The 19,476-nt window shown below is 37.0% G+C and overlaps 1 protein-coding gene across 6 annotated transcripts in view; it reads right to left on the bottom strand.

The window, feature by feature from the left end:
- LOC113042385 (TRAF2 and NCK-interacting protein kinase-like) overlaps positions 1-19,476 on the bottom strand; it is a 38,264-nt gene that overhangs the window by 6,057 nt on the left and 12,731 nt on the right. The window contains exons 12-29 of one of the 6 annotated variants that reach the window (XM_026201211.1): positions 16,705-16,791; positions 16,144-16,332; positions 14,898-15,272; positions 13,392-13,556; positions 13,067-13,312; positions 11,783-11,892; positions 11,254-11,372; positions 11,082-11,179; positions 8,327-8,508; positions 7,440-7,548; positions 6,962-7,108; positions 5,693-5,795; positions 5,312-5,494; positions 4,951-5,094; positions 4,694-4,828; positions 3,559-3,659; positions 3,165-3,314; positions 1,778-1,937 (exon numbers count right to left, since the gene is read on the bottom strand). In XM_026201211.1, coding sequence (XP_026056996.1) covers positions 1,778-1,937; positions 3,165-3,314; positions 3,559-3,659; positions 4,694-4,828; positions 4,951-5,094; positions 5,312-5,494; positions 5,693-5,795; positions 6,962-7,108; positions 7,440-7,548; positions 8,327-8,508; positions 11,082-11,179; positions 11,254-11,372; positions 11,783-11,892; positions 13,067-13,312; positions 13,392-13,556; positions 14,898-15,272; positions 16,144-16,332; positions 16,705-16,791 — 2,803 coding nt within the window. The remainder of the gene's footprint in view (positions 1-1,777; positions 1,938-3,164; positions 3,315-3,558; positions 3,660-4,693; positions 4,829-4,950; positions 5,095-5,311; positions 5,495-5,692; positions 5,796-6,961; positions 7,109-7,439; positions 7,549-8,326; positions 8,509-11,081; positions 11,180-11,253; positions 11,373-11,782; positions 11,893-13,066; positions 13,313-13,391; positions 13,557-14,897; positions 15,273-16,143; positions 16,333-16,704; positions 16,792-19,476) is intronic. The other 5 variants (XM_026201214.1, XM_026201213.1, XM_026201216.1 and 2 more) reach the window with 5 other exon arrangements.

Raw genomic sequence — 19,476 nt, 5'->3', positions numbered from 1 at the left:
AGCAACTCCAAACTAGCCCAGATCCAATGAGAACAAGCCTGCCAAAGCCACCCCACATCAGGAGGTCATTATTGCAGCAGTTTCTGAGCATCACAAATTAAATACCAGTGGTTATGGATATTTTATTAAGCTTTCATTTTCTACAAGGAACTATAGCGTCCAATTCCAGAGCTCTTTGGATACTAACGTTACACTAACTTTCTCCGAGGACTTCCTGTGGCTGATTTAGAGATAATAATGATGATCTGGTTGTTTTGACTTCCTTTGCTGCTGATATCTTGTGTAGAAAATGCATGAGTTATGAATTTGACTGTTATGAGTGCAGAATCACTGAAGAGTTGAACATAATTTGGCTGAAACATTAATTTGTTCCGAACTGAGGGGGTGGGCAGCTGCTGGTCTACATCTGAACCCTCAGTATCAGCCAACAAACGACAAAAGACATCTGAGTTACAACATTAACATTCTGCACGGATGAGAGATGAAAACACATATACAAACAAACATTAAAGCTGGAAATTAATTAACACATGGCACAATATCTGATGCGTGATTATTGTATTAAAGCAAGAGCTGAAAGACACCAATATTTACATCTAAAAAGACAACAATAATTACACAAACTGATGGTGGTCCCTTTCCTGGTTAAATGTAAAATTATGTATTAAATATGTTGGATAGAAAATTGTAATTTTGGGTAAATCTAATGGAAACAGGTCACATTTCACCCCAAAATCAAGAGAAAATATTGAAAAAGAAATTTTTGCATGAAGAAAAATCAAGCATATTTTAGGACCGAGATTTTTTGCATCGTGAAATGTTTTTTTTTTTAATGATAGTTAAACATCTGTCCATTTGCATAAGGATATGAGAATGCAAAAAAATCTTAAGGGTCCTAAAAATGGGGTCTAATGATTTTCTTCACCCAAAATCAATTTAAATAAATCGAATAGGAAAACTCAAGAAAACGGTTTACATTTCACCCCAAAACCAAGAGTGAAAAAATTATATCAAATAAAAAAGTCAAGCATAGGCCCAAGCATAGGCCCAATATTTTTTTCAATGACAATTAAACACATTTTTTTTGCAAATGATAATAGCAAAATATCATAATGTCCTAAAACAGGCTCTAATAATTTTTCGAAAAGTCAATTTAAATATATAGACTAGAAAATATTTAATTTTGTGCAAATCTCGAGGAAGAACTAAGAAATAATTTTTTTCATGAAAAGCCGATTTAAAAAATAAATAAAGACATTTTTCCATTTGCATATGCCAATAATAATAGCAAACCATGGTCCTAAAATGGGCTTAATGTTTTTTATTCTGAATTTAAAGTGAAATATCACCCAGACATTTTTTTTTTTTTTTTTAATGAGATTCACACAAGGATGATATTAAACAAAATCGGAGCCCTCTCAAATCTTGGGCTTTTGCTCAGAAAGGAAATGAGTACCAAAGACTTATACTGGGTTAACAAGGTAAACAAAACAGTACACAAGAAGATGTGCTACACATACAGACAAACATTTCACTCTGTGTCAGGGATTAGTCTAGGTGGGCCGGGGTGGGGTGGGGCGGCTTAATCGTCTAATTAAGTGAGGGACAGGAAAGACAGAAGAGCAATGAGTGGACAAAGACATGCGTGTTTGTGTGAGAGGACCGATTCAGATTCTGAGGGGTGTCGGGGACGGTCGGTTGCTCTCGCACAGACCGCCATCAGGGCTCTAGAAGGAGAACAGGAGCGTTTTGTGTGAAATAAACAACCAAAACCTACCAACAGAGGTGGGCATCTCTCCCCACTGGAGCACCACGTCTTTAGTGATTCTGCCGTATGTGTTCACATAGACTCCCTCATCTTCATAACACAGAAGCATCTCCATGCCGTCAGTCTTGGGAAGCACCACAATGGCGTGAGGGGTAACACTGCCCTGAATCTGGGAAGGGAGGGGTGGGCGCAGATGAGCCTTGGGGTGACAAAAACGAGCCGTAGTGCAAAACATTCCCCACTAAGTGATGCTCTCCCCACCTCCCCCGGGCAGCCCTGTCAGTCATGTCTCGTGCTTCTCCCTTCGAGAAACTGCTGCAACAATCGAGACCCCTGCCCTCCGCTCGACCGTACCCAAGAGCGCCCTGCTAACGGCCCAGCATGGGGCGTCGGAACGGTATGGCTGCTTTGGTTCATGTATGTGTTTGGTTTGTCAAAGGTCGGAGATCGGGGGCGTGTTTTCTTCTAACAGTGGAGACGCTTTTCTATCACACTTGATAATGTTAGAACAATAATGGTAGTAGCGTGCAGCGTAATGAAATCTGTTTTAGTCAACTTCATAACCATTCATCTGCACACAGAACATTCATACGTGTTGCTCTAAACTGTGTAACCAGGGTCCAAAATTAACACTTTGAATGGTTTTTATTACTAACACATATATATTAATTATTATTATTATTAATTAAATGTATTTATTTATTCTTATTTATATTTAAAATAAATATTGCATAAAGAAAGCAGCTAAATCTTGGGAGAAACATTACAGGTCATTGTGGCAGCATCATATTTGAGTTTTCCATACTAGTTTAAAAGTTTGAAATAATAATAATAATAATAATAATAATATATATATTATTATTTATTTTTTTTTGTAAAGAAGTCTCTTAAATTCAGTAAAACAGTAATATTCTGCTACAAATTCAGCTTTGAGACCACATCAATAAAATACATTTTAAATATATTTAAATAGAAAACTAAATGTATTAGTATTTATACTTTGTAATATTATTAAATATTATAACTTATATTATTTAATACCGTTTTCCCTCCTTTTTTTTTTTTTTTTTTTTTAAATCAAATCATGCAGCCTTGCTGAGCATAAGAGACATTTAAAAAACAATTAAAAAAATGTAATTATCCTAAACTTTTGACCAGTAATGTATATTTTAGAATTTATTTCACCTTATATAGATTTTTTTGGATAAATGCACAAAAAGATACATTATAAGTACTTTAATAAGCCAATGTATGTAATTATAAGGCACATATGTGATGCAGACATCAACACTACAGTGCATTCCAGTATCCCCAGAGAGGACTCGTCCTATTTAAAGTCCCTTAGGATCAGGGTAAGGAGGGGAGAGCTGCCTCCGCTCGGCCTGTCGTCACTTACGTGGGACGGAATGTAGATATCGTACGGATTCCCAGAGTCGACATCTATCACGTGAAAACCAACGCTGGAGCCATAGATAACCTTTAACCGCTGACCCTCCTCCACCGTCAGGTCCACAAGCAGAGGCTTGTGCTGAAGATCTGTGAAAGACTTTGGAGAGAAAGAACAGACACTGAAAGCACAATATACAGTATTCCCAAAGAAATCTGCTCTGAAACACTCACAGCACTAGTCACAAGTACTAAAATAACTACTTAATTTACACATTTTGTTCTCTGCCCTGCCAAATAAGTTCTAAGACTTGTTTTTCTTATAAAGTAATGCAGTTCATTTAAAATTAAAACACAAATGCTCTTTCTTAAAACGGTCTCACTGGATCGAACATGTATCTTACCTTGAATGCCATGAATTTGTGGTAGGGTTTGGGAGCCCAGGCATAAATCTCCACTGAATTCTTCAATGCAATCACCAAGAACTTAATCCTCTCATATTTGACTGTTAAATAACAAATACATGTGAACACAGTTATTTTTGCTTTAAATAAGGTCTTTATGATATCAACATTTTTTAATACCATAGAAATGTTTGTCACCAGTGTCAATATCACAAAAACTAAAGTGACATGACATTCAGCCAAGTATGGTAACCCATGAATTCGTGCTCTGCATTTAACCCATCCAAAGTGCACACACACAGGCTAATACTAGCCTAAATAAAAAAAAATAACAAAACAAAAAAAATCAAGCTCACTAAAGACAAGTAATCAGTCAGTTATTAAATAAGAATAAGAAACTAATTACAGGACAAAAAAAAAACTACAGTAGAACAAATAAATAAAAATTCAACATACATTGCATAATCAAATGTTAACAATACTGCATATTCTGTATTGTGTAAATAAACATTGATTTATTTTTATTAAAGTTGCAAAATTGATTTAGTCAAGAGCAGTGAGAGATTTTCTTTCTTTTGTTGTGAGATTAACATGAACGACAGAAGCAGGAATATTAGACTGCTGTCACTTTAAGAGCTGCCCGGATCCAATATACTGTTATGCTTGTTTTCTTTCTCAGCTATTTGCTTTCACTTTCAGACCTATAGTGTTTATGAGAATACTTGCAAAGACAAGCATTTTGACACATCATTTTAGTTATGAGCATTTAAAGGTGCAGTAGAACATCTTGGAAAATGCCAACTTTAGCCTGATAGCATTGAAAGCGTACGTCCCAACCTCCCTGCAACCGCCGTACAAAGCCACGCCCCCTGAACACATGAACACACACACAGACCCGACGACTAGACAACAACATTCCTACAACACATACAGACTGAATATTTTGATTGGACGGACATTTCTTGGTCCTACGTCTTCCACAGAATATATATAAATACATGTAGACCACTTAACATAATTACTATGGGGATGTGAAGAGACTTTCAACCAGCATAACAAAAAAAATCACCTATTGCACCTTTAATTGCTCATGTTCTATAAATTGGCAAAAATAACTTAGAGAGAAAGAACATACCGACTTTATAATGGACACATCCCTCTAGGTCACCAACGGTAATCCATCCTTGTTTTTTTTCTACCTCAGGGTCATTGTGAAGTATCCTGTTTCTAAGCCATGACAGATAGTAGACCCTCAGTTTATTCTTTTTGCCTACAGAAAAAAAGAGGAAGTATGGACCACTCATTACAAACAGATAACACACAGATCTAACAAAACCAACAACATAAAACAGATCTTTGTACAGACAACTAGAGAGCTGATGAAGAACTCACCTGATATGGTGACCAGGACATTGAGACCCTCCAGAACTTCCATCTGCTGAAAGCGCCTGCGGTTGATCAGATTGTAGACTTTGCCCTGACCGCTGCGATCTAGTAACATGAGCCCATTTTCTGTTCCTACCAACAGATTCACTCCTGCAGCAAACAGACATAATATAAAAACAATTTGTAGTTTATGAAGGTACTTTCATTTGAAGAGTATTCTTTTTTTTTTTTTTTTTGACATATCGCATTTCCGTAGCTCAAGGTCGCTTTACATATAACAAGTAGTTTTGTACATCCACACAAGCAAAATAGACACTTCTAGTTCTATAGACACTTAAATAGACACTTCGAGTTCAATTTGACTCACCCCATAGTGCCGCACACAGGATCTCAGAGTTGAAACGCTTCTTGTACTTGCGGATTTCCGGTGTGTCACTGTGTGGCCTGATATTGGTGGGATTGACATTAACAACAGATATTTTCCGAGCCTCATTTAGTCGAGCTTGTTCCTGTTCCTGCTCCAGCCGGAGGTGTTCATCTGCAAAATGAGCTGTGTGACAAAACAAAAAGTCTAAATTATTATTTGCAGTTTATCGTCATATTAAGCAGGGTAAATATTAGTATCCATTTCCACTAAAAGTGTGTTAATGCCAGAGTAAGTGCCTCATCTGAGCATTTCTATTGAGGAGAAAGGCACCAGCACTGGCACTTTCTCAAAAGAAAAGGGGATGAGAGGTAAATTAATCACCTGAGGCAGGGTTGTCCTCATCGTCCTCTGTGGGGGAGGTCTGATACACTCGTGGGTCCACAAAAGGAGTGAAGGAGGCTTTGGACCCGCTCCCCATCCCAAACTGTCAACGTGGACAATCAGGAGTAAGAAATGAGCATCCACCAAACATACAAATAGTGTCTTCTAGTGACTGCTTATAGGCAGCAAATGCAAGCATTTCTAGTATGAACTAACTGCAATGTGCTGACTTTTGTCCGCAGTTAGAACAGTCCATTTATTGTAACATGTTAGCAGGAAAAGCAGGCACTGCAAAGTCTTTTTGGCAATCAGCATTTTGTCTTGTTTTCCAGTAAATATATATATATATATATGTGTGTATATATATATATATATATATATATATATATACACACACATACATATATATATATATATATATATATATATATATACATATATATATATATGCATGAAAATGTTTTCTTATTAATTTATTTAAAATGTATACTACTGTTAAAAAATTTGGGGTCTGTAAAATGTATTTTTATTTTTTGGAACGAACATTTAATTGATTAAGTTACTGTAAATACATTTACAACTTTCTATTCAAAGAATTGTGAAAAAAAGCAAAACCTTTTCTACACAAATAAGAAACAACATGTTCAAGATTAATAGTAATGAGAAATGTATCTTGAGCATGAAAAATCAGTATATTAGAATGATTTCCGAATGATCGTGTGACACTGAAGACTGGAGTAATTGTAATATTATTATTTCACATTATTACTGCTTTTAACATTTTTATAAAATAAACGCAGCCTTTGTTAGCATGAGATTTAAAAAAATAATATTACTGACCCCAAACTTATGTTAGATATATTTTTAATGAATTAATCTTGTTAAAATGATTTTCACAAAAAAATACTGATTATTAAATTGATCTTTTTTTTGCAGTAAGAGCAGAAAATCAAGGCACATAAAAGAAAAGAAAATGGGGCAAAGGGGAGAAAGCATCTTATTGACTGGCTGTGGTCTCACTTTTCAATGTTCCAAAAAATGTAAGCTCTAAATGATAGTAAAAGAAAGAAGGAGAACAAACAAGAACCAAACAGAAAAGAAGTAAAACCAAGAAAAGCAGTGTGAGTTATGAAGAGATCTGTGATTCTGTGCATCTACAGCCAGATAAAAATGTGCATCTGAATCAAACAGGGATGGATTAGATGTGTCAGGTTAGAAATTTGAGGGTTGGAGTACAAGGTGGCTCAAACAGGCTTGTCTATCACCTACTTCAGCCACAGAGTCCAGGTCCAGCCCACTAGAAAGCCGCCCAGGGCCCTCGCCAGGCAAGTGGCTTTGCTGCACTAGATCAGGCAGATTGGAGTTACCGGGGAAACCATTGCTCTCGGCATGACCGAGCTTGCTTTCCCAAAACGTCTGCAGAGAGGAACAGAAAGAGGAGTAGGGCTACACTACTGCAGGGCCTTGCATGGCTAAGCCATCTTGCAGAGATATTTGGGAAACGCACATAGCGTGCCTCTGTCAGCAAATGTGAGGGGAGCTTGATCAGAGATTTTGTTGGAGAATTTAGAAGCAAAAGATGTGAAAAAGAAACACCAAAATATAACAATAAAATCAAGGCTTAACCAAGGCAAAAATAAACATGAGTTGGTAAACTTAAAGAGAAATAAAACTGACACACTAGAGCAATGAGTGTAGGAGTTTTTGCTATCCGGGAAAGGAACCTGGTTTAGGCAGGTGCACCCACCTCTCGCATCATCAGGGCACTGTCTTGTGAATTATTGCCAAATGAATCACTGGCATGAGAATCCTCCTGGTTGACCAGTGAATCGGTGCCACCCTGGCCAGCAGAAGGCCTGTTGGGAGATTAGAGCAAAAAAAGACCTCATATAAATAATGAAGCTTTCTAAAATACATTTTTAAGACCCCTTGAAATGGTTGGCAAACACAATTTTACTTTTTTGTGTTCAAATTAGTTATAGTTCACAATAGAGGTTGGCGATATGAGTATGACCTAAATCTTATATCACCATATGAGTCATTTTATTTCACGGTGACAATACATATCATGATATGGTTGTTTTTACTTAATACGGTCTTTATGATATCAATATATTCGATATGACACAAATAATGTTTAATGAGCATCAATATCACAAAAAAAACTAATACTAGACTAAATTAAAACAAAAGACAAATCTCAACTCAAACTCAAGCTCAACAATAGGACGAAAAACAAGAGTACAACAAATAATAAATGCTACATACATTGTTTAAAGCAATCAAATGTATAAAAGCACTGCATATATTTTACTGTGTAAATTAAATATATATAAATATTAAATTAAAAAAAAAATTTAATTCAATGAAAATGTTCCCAGAAATGTTGCTTTGACACCTAATTTATAATGTTTAGGTTGAAGTAGTAAACTTACTAAAACAAATAAATAAAAAATGAATTATGAAAAAACAAATAAAAAAAAAAACAAAGCACAAATTTAAAAAACTAAACTTAAAATAAACTAAAAATATGAAAATACAAGCTTAAAACATTAATAAATGCTATAATAGTATATAAGTAATACTAAAACAAAACTAAGACTAAAAACATTTTTGATTTTTGAAAACACTCACATGATGCGAGGAATATCACTAACGGGAACAGTTCCATCATGAGCCCCGCCTTCTCCATCCTCATCCTCACTGCTTTCTGATTCCTCACTGGATGAGGAATAATCTGTCACTTTCCTGGGAGGCCGGTTGGTTTCCTCATTGGTTCGCAGCTCACGAAGTTCTTTGGCCAGAGCAGTGAGGTCCTGTAGGGAATGAAGTTAGAGGAAGACACAAAGAAGATATGTAAAATTTCATCTGGTCTCCAGTGAACAATGAATCCACACAAATGTATAGAGCATTTAAAATTGTAAGCCTGCATACGCTACAGCGATTTATCTGTTAGTAGGAGTCATGAAAAAAAAACATCATTTTGCACATTTAGGTCATGTAAATGGCACCAAAGAGATTACCAGAAACAAACAACTAAATAAGCAAAACATCACAGATAAGCAAATTATTTAAATCATTTTATAAAGCTTTACAAATCAACTCTGAAAGTGGGATAAAAACATCCGCCATCATTTCCAAGAATGATGCACAACTGTATAAACCATCGCGTGCACAAGTCAGAAATAATAGACCAAAACACTGAATAACTGAAGCAGAACTAGGGTTTGTTCCTGAGGTCTGTGCCCTGCATGCAGAAAGTTAGTAAGAATCACCAGTTCCCGCTCTGACTCGGTCTTACCAGCTCCTCCTGTCGACAGGCCACCAGGCAGCCAGATAGAGAGAAAACGCCATTGAGAAAGAAGTATTTAAACACTGATGCTTGAAATGAGACGTAAATATAACCTAAAGCAATAATCTCATCATATTAGAGACTAATTAAAAAGTAGTAACATTACATTCAATATGTCGTACCATTGACTAACTGGCTGTAAGTTGAAGAAAATGTCTATCCACAAACTTACGTTATATCAAACCTAGGAAATACGGTTTGCGAAAAACTGTACATTATCCAGAACTTCACTGATTATGATTCTGATTAAACGTGAGCTGAAAAAAAAAATTATTTGTAAACTGTTCGCTAAATCTTTCTCGAACAAGTTGACGCACTGAACAGAATGAGACAATATTTGTAAATATGTTTTATACAAACAACTTTAACAGAAATTAGTTTTGATCACCTGCTCACTTTGATCTAAATGTAACAAGTTACGAAAGAATAGCTTTACGAATTTTAACAACCACAATCTGTTCATCTGACGGAAATGCGACACTAATGCAGCATTAATTTCGATTGTCTTGTTCACTCAGAATTTCGTACTGCTTTACAGCTCACACTGACTTTGTTGCAACAATTTATGAAATAATGGCTCTCCGAATGATTTTTGAAGAAACTTGATTTGATTTGAAATCAATGTGACGATTCACACAGGAACGGTTTTACAAATATCTTCCACAAATTTGTGTAACTCATCTGTCTGTCTTGAATACAACAATGCATTTATGAATGATAATTAAAAACAAATTTACACAAAGGTTTCTGGCAAAGAAGATTAACAACTGAATGCCCTGTTCTTCTATCCCTCGCTGCCTTGTTTTTATTCCCATCACATTAAATAATAGGTCTGCTGATTAAATGCATTAAAGTTAATATTATTAAAGAATTGCGCAATGAATTAACCTTAAAGGGATAATTCAGCCAAAAATGAAAATTCTGTCAATAATTACTCACCCTCATGCCGTTCTAAAGCTGTAAGACAAATTAAGATATTTGTGATGAAATTGATATTTTTGATATCCACGTTCAAGGCCCAGAAAGGTAGCAAGGACATAATTTGGACCAGCATGAGGGTGAGTAACTAATGACAGAATTTTAATTTTTGGGTGAATTATCCCTTAAAAAAAAAGCTACATCATTTCTGGTCTCTTCTTTTACCCCCAAATGTAAGATTACTTCTAAACCAAACAAAAAAAAATCCCTTTTTTGGCATAAGACAGATGTTCCCTGGGTAACCGTGAAAACTCTGACACTGTAAGCGACTGTGACAAATTGGTGCGATGGAGAAATGTGCAGCTAACGATGGTGACTGACACAGCGTCTGAAGCTGTGAAAGAGAGCGACAGACAGAAAGATTGGAGGGGAGTTAAGGAATGAGAGATGGTGTGAAATATTGATGAGAGAGTGATTGAAGACACTAGAAGGGCATGTGACAGAAATAGATGAGAGACAGTGAACGAGTGCTTGAAATGTAAGGAGCACGAACATGGGCAGATGTCACTAACCTCATCTACGGCTTTCTTATAACTCTGGAGAAAGAGAATCGACAATCGAGAACCACGTGTGGAGGAACAATTGAGCGAATTAGACAACATGTTAAATGAGAAAATGGTTAGTAACACAAAGCGACACACAATCTTTTCAACTTCGAGCCAAGTGTGAACAGCTGCAGATCGAAGCTAGCTAGAGGTTATGGAAAGGTTGAGTAGGTTAGCTTAAATGAGACTTAAATTACAAGTTATATATTAAAGACCAAATAAAATTAATGTGTTGATGGACTTCCTGTTGAAAAGTAATATTCTTCTGGGGAATATTATTGGCTTTTATAAAACACATCTAGCATATAGGTGATTTAAAGATAAAGGTTATTGACTAAAAGCAACAGCTGTGCAGATCTTAAAAAGTAGCTAGTTTCAGAAATGTTGAAAATAAGTTATTTCAGATTTAGATGCTTTCATTTAAGGCTTATCCTGGTCTCAGAAAGCAGCCCTGTGAAAGCATACACATTTGCAGCACAGTTAAACTGTGGATTCTGGGAAATGTGTTTCTCACCGCTGGTCGGCTGGGTCTGGTCACCTCCCTGTTCTCCTCCTGGGTTTTGGGCTTGGATTCTTGGGACACTGCCGGGGATCCCTCAGGTTTACTGGAGCCTGTGGAGACAATCGACCATCAAGACTCCCTAGTGCAGGTGCTCAGACAGAGAATATTCCAGAGGGTCTCTCACCTCCCACCCGGTTCCTCTCGCTGGAGCTGCCCTGAGAGCTGGGCGTGCTAGAACTGGAAGAACTACCACTGCTGGTTCTCTGGAGAGCCGACTCCATGGGAATACGCAGGTCTGGGTTACTGTGCCAACGGTAGGACACATTCAAACAAGCCACATTCAAACTGAACTCAACTTTTGACAAAAGTAAAGTACAAGTATAGAGATAAACAGGAGTATGTCTTTGGAAAAAATGTGTGAATAAATGATTTTTCCTTTATTTATTTATCGGGAGACTGACAGAATAATGCCGTTTGTGAGTAATAGATAAATAAAAACATGAAATGACAGAAAATTAATTTAAAAAAAAAATCATTTGTATTTTAAACTCCAATTTTTATACCTATTGGGATAATTTAAGAATTATTTCTAATTATTTAAATGTTTTAATTATTTACAAAACATAGTATTCACAAGGGCAACCTTGATCTGCAATAAAATGTGTAAAATGAGTTTAAAAGAAAGATAGAAGTTAATGAAAGGTGGAATATACCTGGCTCGGATCAGATGTGCTCCGGTTCTCGGTCCCAGTCCTCCTGGTCCATTCCCTGGAGAATTTTTTCTCACCAGTGCAGGGGAAATGGAAGTGGTCCTTTGGGGCACCTGAAGCATGTTAACAGATGCTAAGATGTTACTTTACTAAGATAAACTTTAGAAAATAAGTTTGTCTTTGTTTTTTTATATCTTATATCATCACATTTAGTAACCCATTATACATTTATGAATAAATTTCACTCAATAGCAGTGGATCTAAACCACTTTAACGATTTTTAAAAACTGATTTAACTTTTGACATCAAGCACTAAAAGTATGAAAATATAAAAGTCTTTAAAATAAATAATGATAACGAAATTAAACTAAGTTGTAATTGAAAATAATTATTTAAATTAGATGAATGAATATGATCCAGAATAAAATAAGTTAATAAAATAATTTATGGCATAAAACTATATTAAAAGGCTCAAACCATATTTATTTTTGTTTCCACTGAAACCGTATTTAATGTAGAATGAGTAATTCCTTATATTTTGTGTAGTTACACTTACAGGTTTAAAGGGTTAGTTTAGCCAAAAATGAGAATTCTGTCATTCATTTCTCACCCCATGTCGTTCCAAACCCTTAAGACCTTCATTCATCTTCGGAACACAATTTAAGATATTTTTGATGAAATCCAAGAGCTTTCTGATTCTGCATAGACAGCAATACGACTGACACGTTCAAGGCACAGAAAGGTAGTAAAGACATTATTAAATTAGTCCATGTGACATCAGTGGTTCAACCTTAATACATTTCGTGTGCAAAGCAAGCGAAAAAACCAAAAACAAAAACAAAAACATGACTTTAACATATAAACATATTCAATGACTTCTCTTCTGTATCAGTTCTCGATGCACATTCAGAAGAGCACACGATGGACTATTTTAATTATGTCCTTACTGTGTTTCTGGGCCTTGAACGTGGAAGTTGCGTTGCTGTCACAAAGTTCTCAGATTCTATCAAAAATATCTTAATTTGTGTTCCAAAGAGGAACAAAGTAAAGGTCTTACGGGTTTGGAACAACATGAGGGTGAGTAATCAATGAATTAATGAACTATCCCTTTAACTATGCTTGACTATACAGTCGGTAAATATAATATTTATATTTAGCAATGTTTTTTCACTGCATTCTGAGACTCGGTCAGAAAAGACTTGTTGATCCACCTGTTGAGAATTCCCCATGAATTACTATTAATGTCACTGGATTACAGGAACAACGCATTTCATCCCAGATTATCACCTTTGGAGGGACGTCATCTTCCTGTCTCAGCCAAGAGCTACGGTCAAACTTCTCATCTCGGCTGGTAATGCGAGGTGGTGGGGCGGGGTTTTCTGATGTGGGGTCAGAGTTCTGCCGAGGCATCGGTGGTCGGTGAGGTGACAGACCCTCTTGGAAGGCTGAGACGCCCTGAGAGGATTGATCATGCAGCGACTGGGATCCTGTCATGGAAGACCCATGGGACTTCACAGAGACCAGGTGCGCGATCTGAAAGGAGAACTCTGGGGTCAGTATTCTTCACAATACATCGGTCTCTCTAAAGACAGATCAGGAGGTCAGGAAGTACCTGAGGCTCTACCGGGCGGTGCATGGGAGGCGTCCGGGCCTGCTGAATGCCTCCACTGCTGAAGGACTCTGAGCGGGGAGGCAGGGACGGGTCGGAAATACGGTTGGCCACTTTGTGCTGGATAGCCGGAGAGCTCTGGCGGTTTAGCTTGGAGCGTTCCTCAACCTGACAGACAGAGAGGAGGTTAGTGTCAATGCAGCTCTTCACAACCAGTCTGTTTCCTCTTTGCTTGAGAGTCAGAATGGACTGCGAAATGGCAAAAGGGTTGCACAACATACTAATTTACCAAGGTAACTTCTGCTAATTTTAAACATTTAATTTTCAATTGTATATATTTAAAATAGAAACCAATGAGTTTGCAATTTAATAAGAACAGAAATTATGATGATGAGACCTGTAGGCTTCTCGGTCAATCTTATTCATCTTTAGCATTCACATAATCACCCAAGATCGAGTTTCTAAACCTTTGCCGAAATCCGCCTGTCCCAAATTAAGGAGACGGCCTCATTACGAGACATTTTAGATATTTTTAGACCGGTTCCCTTAAATTGACGGAAGATCATTTTTTATTCACTTCTGCAGACCCAATCAAAATGACTCAATAAGCGAAGATGAAACATAGAACCAAACAACAGAGAAAGAGATATCATCAGGTTAAAGACAGAAAGGAAACATTTAGGCCATTATGCCCAGTATGTTACTGGAGATGCTGTGTAATCTCAAATTCAAACAACAAGCCTCAACTGTCATGCACCATTCACAAGCCTTTTCAGATAAGAAAAGAATCACTTATGGCCTTCCTAGAAGTCGGGTGACCAATGGGACAGCAAGACACGTTAGTGAGAAAACCATGTTTATTTCTTCTCTGAGAATGAAGGGAGGTTTGGATCTGAAATGGCACACTGAGCACAATATGTGCCTACAAATAACAACACAACCCCTCACCAACGCCCCTTTGTAATTTGATCAATGTCTAAAGAAGTGGTTCTCAAATAGGGGGTCGTGACCCACTAGGGGGCCCCGGGAAACTTTTATTAAGTGGTAATAAAATAAATAAAATAAAATCTTAAGCAGCTTAAAATGTAAAATGCTTAGTAGGTTGACAACCACTGGTCTAATGTTCATTTGTGGCCCAATTTATCCAAACCTCTCTTATTTCTGCCCCATAATCCCATGCTCCTCTGTCCTCAGCTTTTTCTAAGCAGGAGTGATTGGGAAGTTCAAAGAGAAGATTATGGAACATTAGAACAAGACCACAGCAAGAACAAAAGCAGTCAGAAGAAGATCCACCAAACTTACTGGGAAACTGAACCTACAGAAATACCCGCACCCAGAGAACGAGTGGAAAACAGAAACAAGGCATTCCAAAAGTGATCATCCAAACGGCCCGATAGAAAATTTGGAAAAAAGGTATTTTCCCGCATTAATTCTCTGAACATGTACCATGACCAGACCTAAGTCATGGTGAAAAAGGAGACACGAATAATCATGCTAGCAGAGGCAGACCTTTGAGACCTTCGAGACCTTTGCATACAAGTCTCTCTCATTATCAGCCCCTTTGTTGGAGTGTCCGGGATTGCGGCCCCGGGACTCTTGCTCAAGATGCTGCTGGACCATCCTGACCAGCTGGGATGGATCTGGCTCGCAAGACACACGGACTCTAGGAACGTTTGGCCCACTGACTATCCTGAGCTGAGGCTCGGCCAGCTCTATTTCTCTCGAGTGGGAGGCTGCTGGGTAGGAGGGGGGCCTCGTGGGCTGATTAGAGGAGCTCTTGTCAAGAGGAAGGAGTTGGCCGACACGTTTTTCTCCAGAACTGTTAAACGAATGGTGCTTCTTGGGAGGGATTCGAGGGGAGCTACCCTGAGCTCTCTCCATCACCTGAGTTCAGAAAAGCACAATAAAACCCTTCAGATTATGACACACAAAACCAAAGATGGACGGTGAGGTTTCTTCAGAGCGTGATCATCAAAAAGCATCCGATGGAATCTGAAAACTAACGGAAAGTTTATTGACAGGAAGTGAGATGCATCACATGTGAGCACCAAACCTGAAGATTCTGATTAAATTAAGCCATTAGAAACAGCAAATGAGACAAATGACATATAACGTCTACAATCAGTGACCAGAGACTCTTGACAGTGAGCACTAGGGCTGGGTATCAATACAGATTCCTGATTCAAATTGATTCAGATTCATAAGCTCTTGATTCAGTGTTAATTCATTTCTATTTATTTCAGTTATAATGTTGATTTTGATTACATATGAGAGATATTATCTCTCTGCTAATGCTGTAAATTATATAGGACAATGTTTTAGATTCAAACTGAAACTGTAGCTCACCTTTTTAAACCAAAAGAACCAATTTAACAAGTCATTTGTCTCTATACAAATACTATACTAATATGGTGTATATTTAAAAAAAAAAATAGCCAACACATTAGAATCATTTGATTTGTGAATGAGGCTTTTATTATGTGCTGTAAGATTAGAGTCACTAAAAAAATAACAAAATCATAAGAGATGCTTGTTGAATCAGACTATGCGAGTTGTGTTGTAGGCTTTTTTTTTGGGTGCAGCCTTTAAAAGAAAGACACTTCTTGCCATTATATCAGTGGTACATTGCCTTTTAATTAAACTCGCATTCAAGAATGAAATGATACTGGGATCATTTAAAGGAAGAAAATCAGTATTTTCACCCAACCCTAGACAGTATAAATCATGTAAGAGTCCTAACAAGATCTCTCTGTACCTCTTTAGCCCAGGCCGGTTTGTCACTGGGGTTGACTGAGTCTTTGTAGTGGTACAGTTGCTTTTTGTCCGCAGGCCGTGGCTCTTGTTGCTGTTGCTGCAGTGAAACAAGGTAGGCCCTTTCCTGCTGCAGCTGTCGCTGTAACCGCTCAGCCTGCCGCTGCTCCTCTATCTGCTTCCGTTTGTATTCCTAGACACACCAGAGAATGAGGTGAAAAGAGCAAGATTTACAACAGATAACCACATGAGACAAAATAATGCTAACAGGTTTGGACTCCTAAAAATAACTGGAGGCTATCAGAAGAACTTTGAACTCAACAGCTCTATAAACTAATCCCATCGATGGCCTGATGGCCATGGATCCGGAGTCTAATTTCTCTCAGAACTGAGCAATAACAAACAGAGCTGCCACAAATCCCAAATGGCCCAGATCAATTCACACAATCGATACTCTCTGTGAGTGCACCGATCATAGAGGGGACCGAAAGATGGCATAAGCGCAGAAGATGAAAAGAAAGGAAGTGCAAGAACTTTAAAGGTGAAAGCTAAAGTGAGAGTTTACCAGGAGAAGAGCTTGTTCTTGGAGGAGCTGCTGTTGAAGAATCTCCAGCTGCCTTTGTTCTTCTTCTAACTGCCGGCGGATATATTCCTAACCCCATAGCACAGCGCATCAGAGTGAGAGTGAGAAAAAGAGAAGGAAAAGAGATAACAGGGCCTTCAAAGAGTTTCAAAATGAAAGAATGAAAGATTAATCAAGCAAATCTAAAGGTAAGAAACCCTGATAATAACTTGCTGCCCTGCCTAGATCCCATGTGGCCTTCTGTGTGATGAGCTCACTACCCAAAGGTCACTGGTTCAAACCGTGAAATGAGCCATCCATGCACAAGGGAGTCACTTAGGACCCTGATCCTCATTTCCTGGAGCAGGGCAATTAACCCCAGACTACTCAAGGGAAATGTCGCCCAAAAGAAAAAGTATTAGAAGTTGGTTCCAAACGTTTTGTCAAAATGACAAAAAGTGTGATAGGTGCAGCACAGAGTCCAATTCAATCCTAAAGTTTACTTTTATTGCCTTCTACACAATGGCAGCATAATGAGATGCCATGTGATATCAATGGGAATCACCTCTAATGATGCCTTTTGCACACACACACACATATATACACACATATATATATACATATATATACACATACATATACACATATATATATATATATATATATATATATATATATATATATATATATATATACACACACTATATATATATACACACACAATATATATATACACACACAATATATATATACACACACAATATATATATATACACACACAATATATATATACACACACAATATATATATATATATATATATATATATATATATATATATACACACACACATACACAGTTGAGGTTGATTAATACATGTTTTTCCCTTCAGGAGCATTAGTGAGCGTTTGAACATTCTGTAATAGTTGGATACGAGTCCCTCAGTTGTCCTACAGTTACTGTTGGAAAGGGTTCAAATATACAATAATGATGGTAAACCAAATAGTTTTTGGAACCTGAAGGATTTTTCTGGAGAACAGCAGGCAGTTTAACTGTTCAGGACAAACAAGGGATTCATGAACAACTATCACCAAACATGATCATTCAGGTAAGGATGTTAACTTTTGAACGGGGTAATATTTAAAACTTCAGCTATTATTTTTTCGTGGGAAATATCTTATTCAGGTCAGTACTAAATAAGCAACAACATGCATTTTTGTATGATCCCACTTACTTTGGTAAAATAATTAACATTTTATCGATTCTGAAAGGGGATGTAAACTTTTGACTTCATCTGTAGATCTGTATAGTGGTAACATGCATGTGTACTTCAATTTAAAATTTATTCAGAAGGATTTCCAATAAATGCTGTTCTTTTGTACTTTATTCTTCAAAGTATAACCTTCCAAAAAAATATTAAGCACCAAGACTATTTTCAGCGCTGATGATAATAATAAATGTTTTGAGAAACAACTCGGCATATTAGAATGATTTCTGAAATATTATGTAACACTGAAGCCTTGAGTAATGATGCTTACAATTCTGCTTTGTTCTCACAAACAAATTATATTTCAAACTGCATTCAAATAGAAAACAGTTATTATAAATTGCAGTAATATATCAAAATTATCATTTTTTATCAAATGAATGCAGCCTTGGGGACTAAGCAGAAAAACTAAGCAGTTATTTGCAAAACTTGGTTTTTGGCAGCGTACAGTGTACAGAAAATAAAAGCAGAAGAAATTACAAAAAGGAATCTGAAAAGAAAAGGTAGCCCTTAAACAAGATTTGTCTTCAAACTGAAAACAAGGCAAGGGAACTTTCTGGATTATATGTCTCTATGTGAAGGCCACTTTCATTATGACACAATGAAATGCTTTATAACAGAAAAGAAAATGCTGTGCTTTTTAGCATTAAAGGCTCTCTGAAAGCATTTTTATGGAATGACACTTAGGAAATATCTATCATATAAGCAAAATGATTACCAGACAAAAAGTCACTCAAAAGTCTTGCAAATGTATGAGGCAGTCCCTATGGTTAACAAGCTAACAGTGAGATCAGCTTTATTTGCAGCTGTTGTTGCTTCTGCTACTCTCTGATTACAACTGTTTCAACTGTAACTTTAAAGGAGTGGGGAAAGGGGTGTGTCTAATTCAAATTCAAATTCAGAATAGCTTAATGGCTAGCATCACTTAACTTCTGGCATGTTTTGGAACTGGTACAGTCATTCTTATTTGTCTCTGCACAGACTCTCACGCACAGCCCGTGAGATGTCCTCATTCACTATTGAGCAGAACTCGTGCATCCCAACCGCTTTTGAAAAGGGTGGGTGGGTGCTTTAAATATGCATACCATCCAGCAGAACATTTCCCTCTCTGGAGGAAGTGAGTCACAGACTGAAGACAATGCTTTAAATAAGGGATTGTGGCATGTGCGAGTCTGATATGCATATCTGAGAGGACACTTACAGTTGAGAACAAAGTGTGCAGGGCATTACACACGCATGCACGCTCACTTCGTACACATCTGCTTTAGAGAGTGTTCATTTGCCCTGGGATATTCCTATCAATAATGGTTGCATTTATGTTTACACGGAGAGATTGATCAAAAAACATTTTCATTGCTGTTTCCATTTAGTTTTTCAACAATATTCACCCTTTTTAATTTAAATAATCTGTTTCTCATGACAAATTACTGATCATCAACAAAGATAATTGTTACAATTATTATTTATATTAAAATATTCACAAATATTATGTTTTTATGGATTGCATAT

Source organism: Carassius auratus, chromosome 24, assembly GCF_003368295.1.
Source record: "Carassius auratus strain Wakin chromosome 24, ASM336829v1, whole genome shotgun sequence".
Classification (NCBI taxonomy): domain Eukaryota; kingdom Metazoa; phylum Chordata; class Actinopteri; order Cypriniformes; family Cyprinidae; genus Carassius; species Carassius auratus.
Note: the sequence above shows the minus strand (reverse complement) of the source record. Positions and strands in the feature narration are given on the sequence as shown.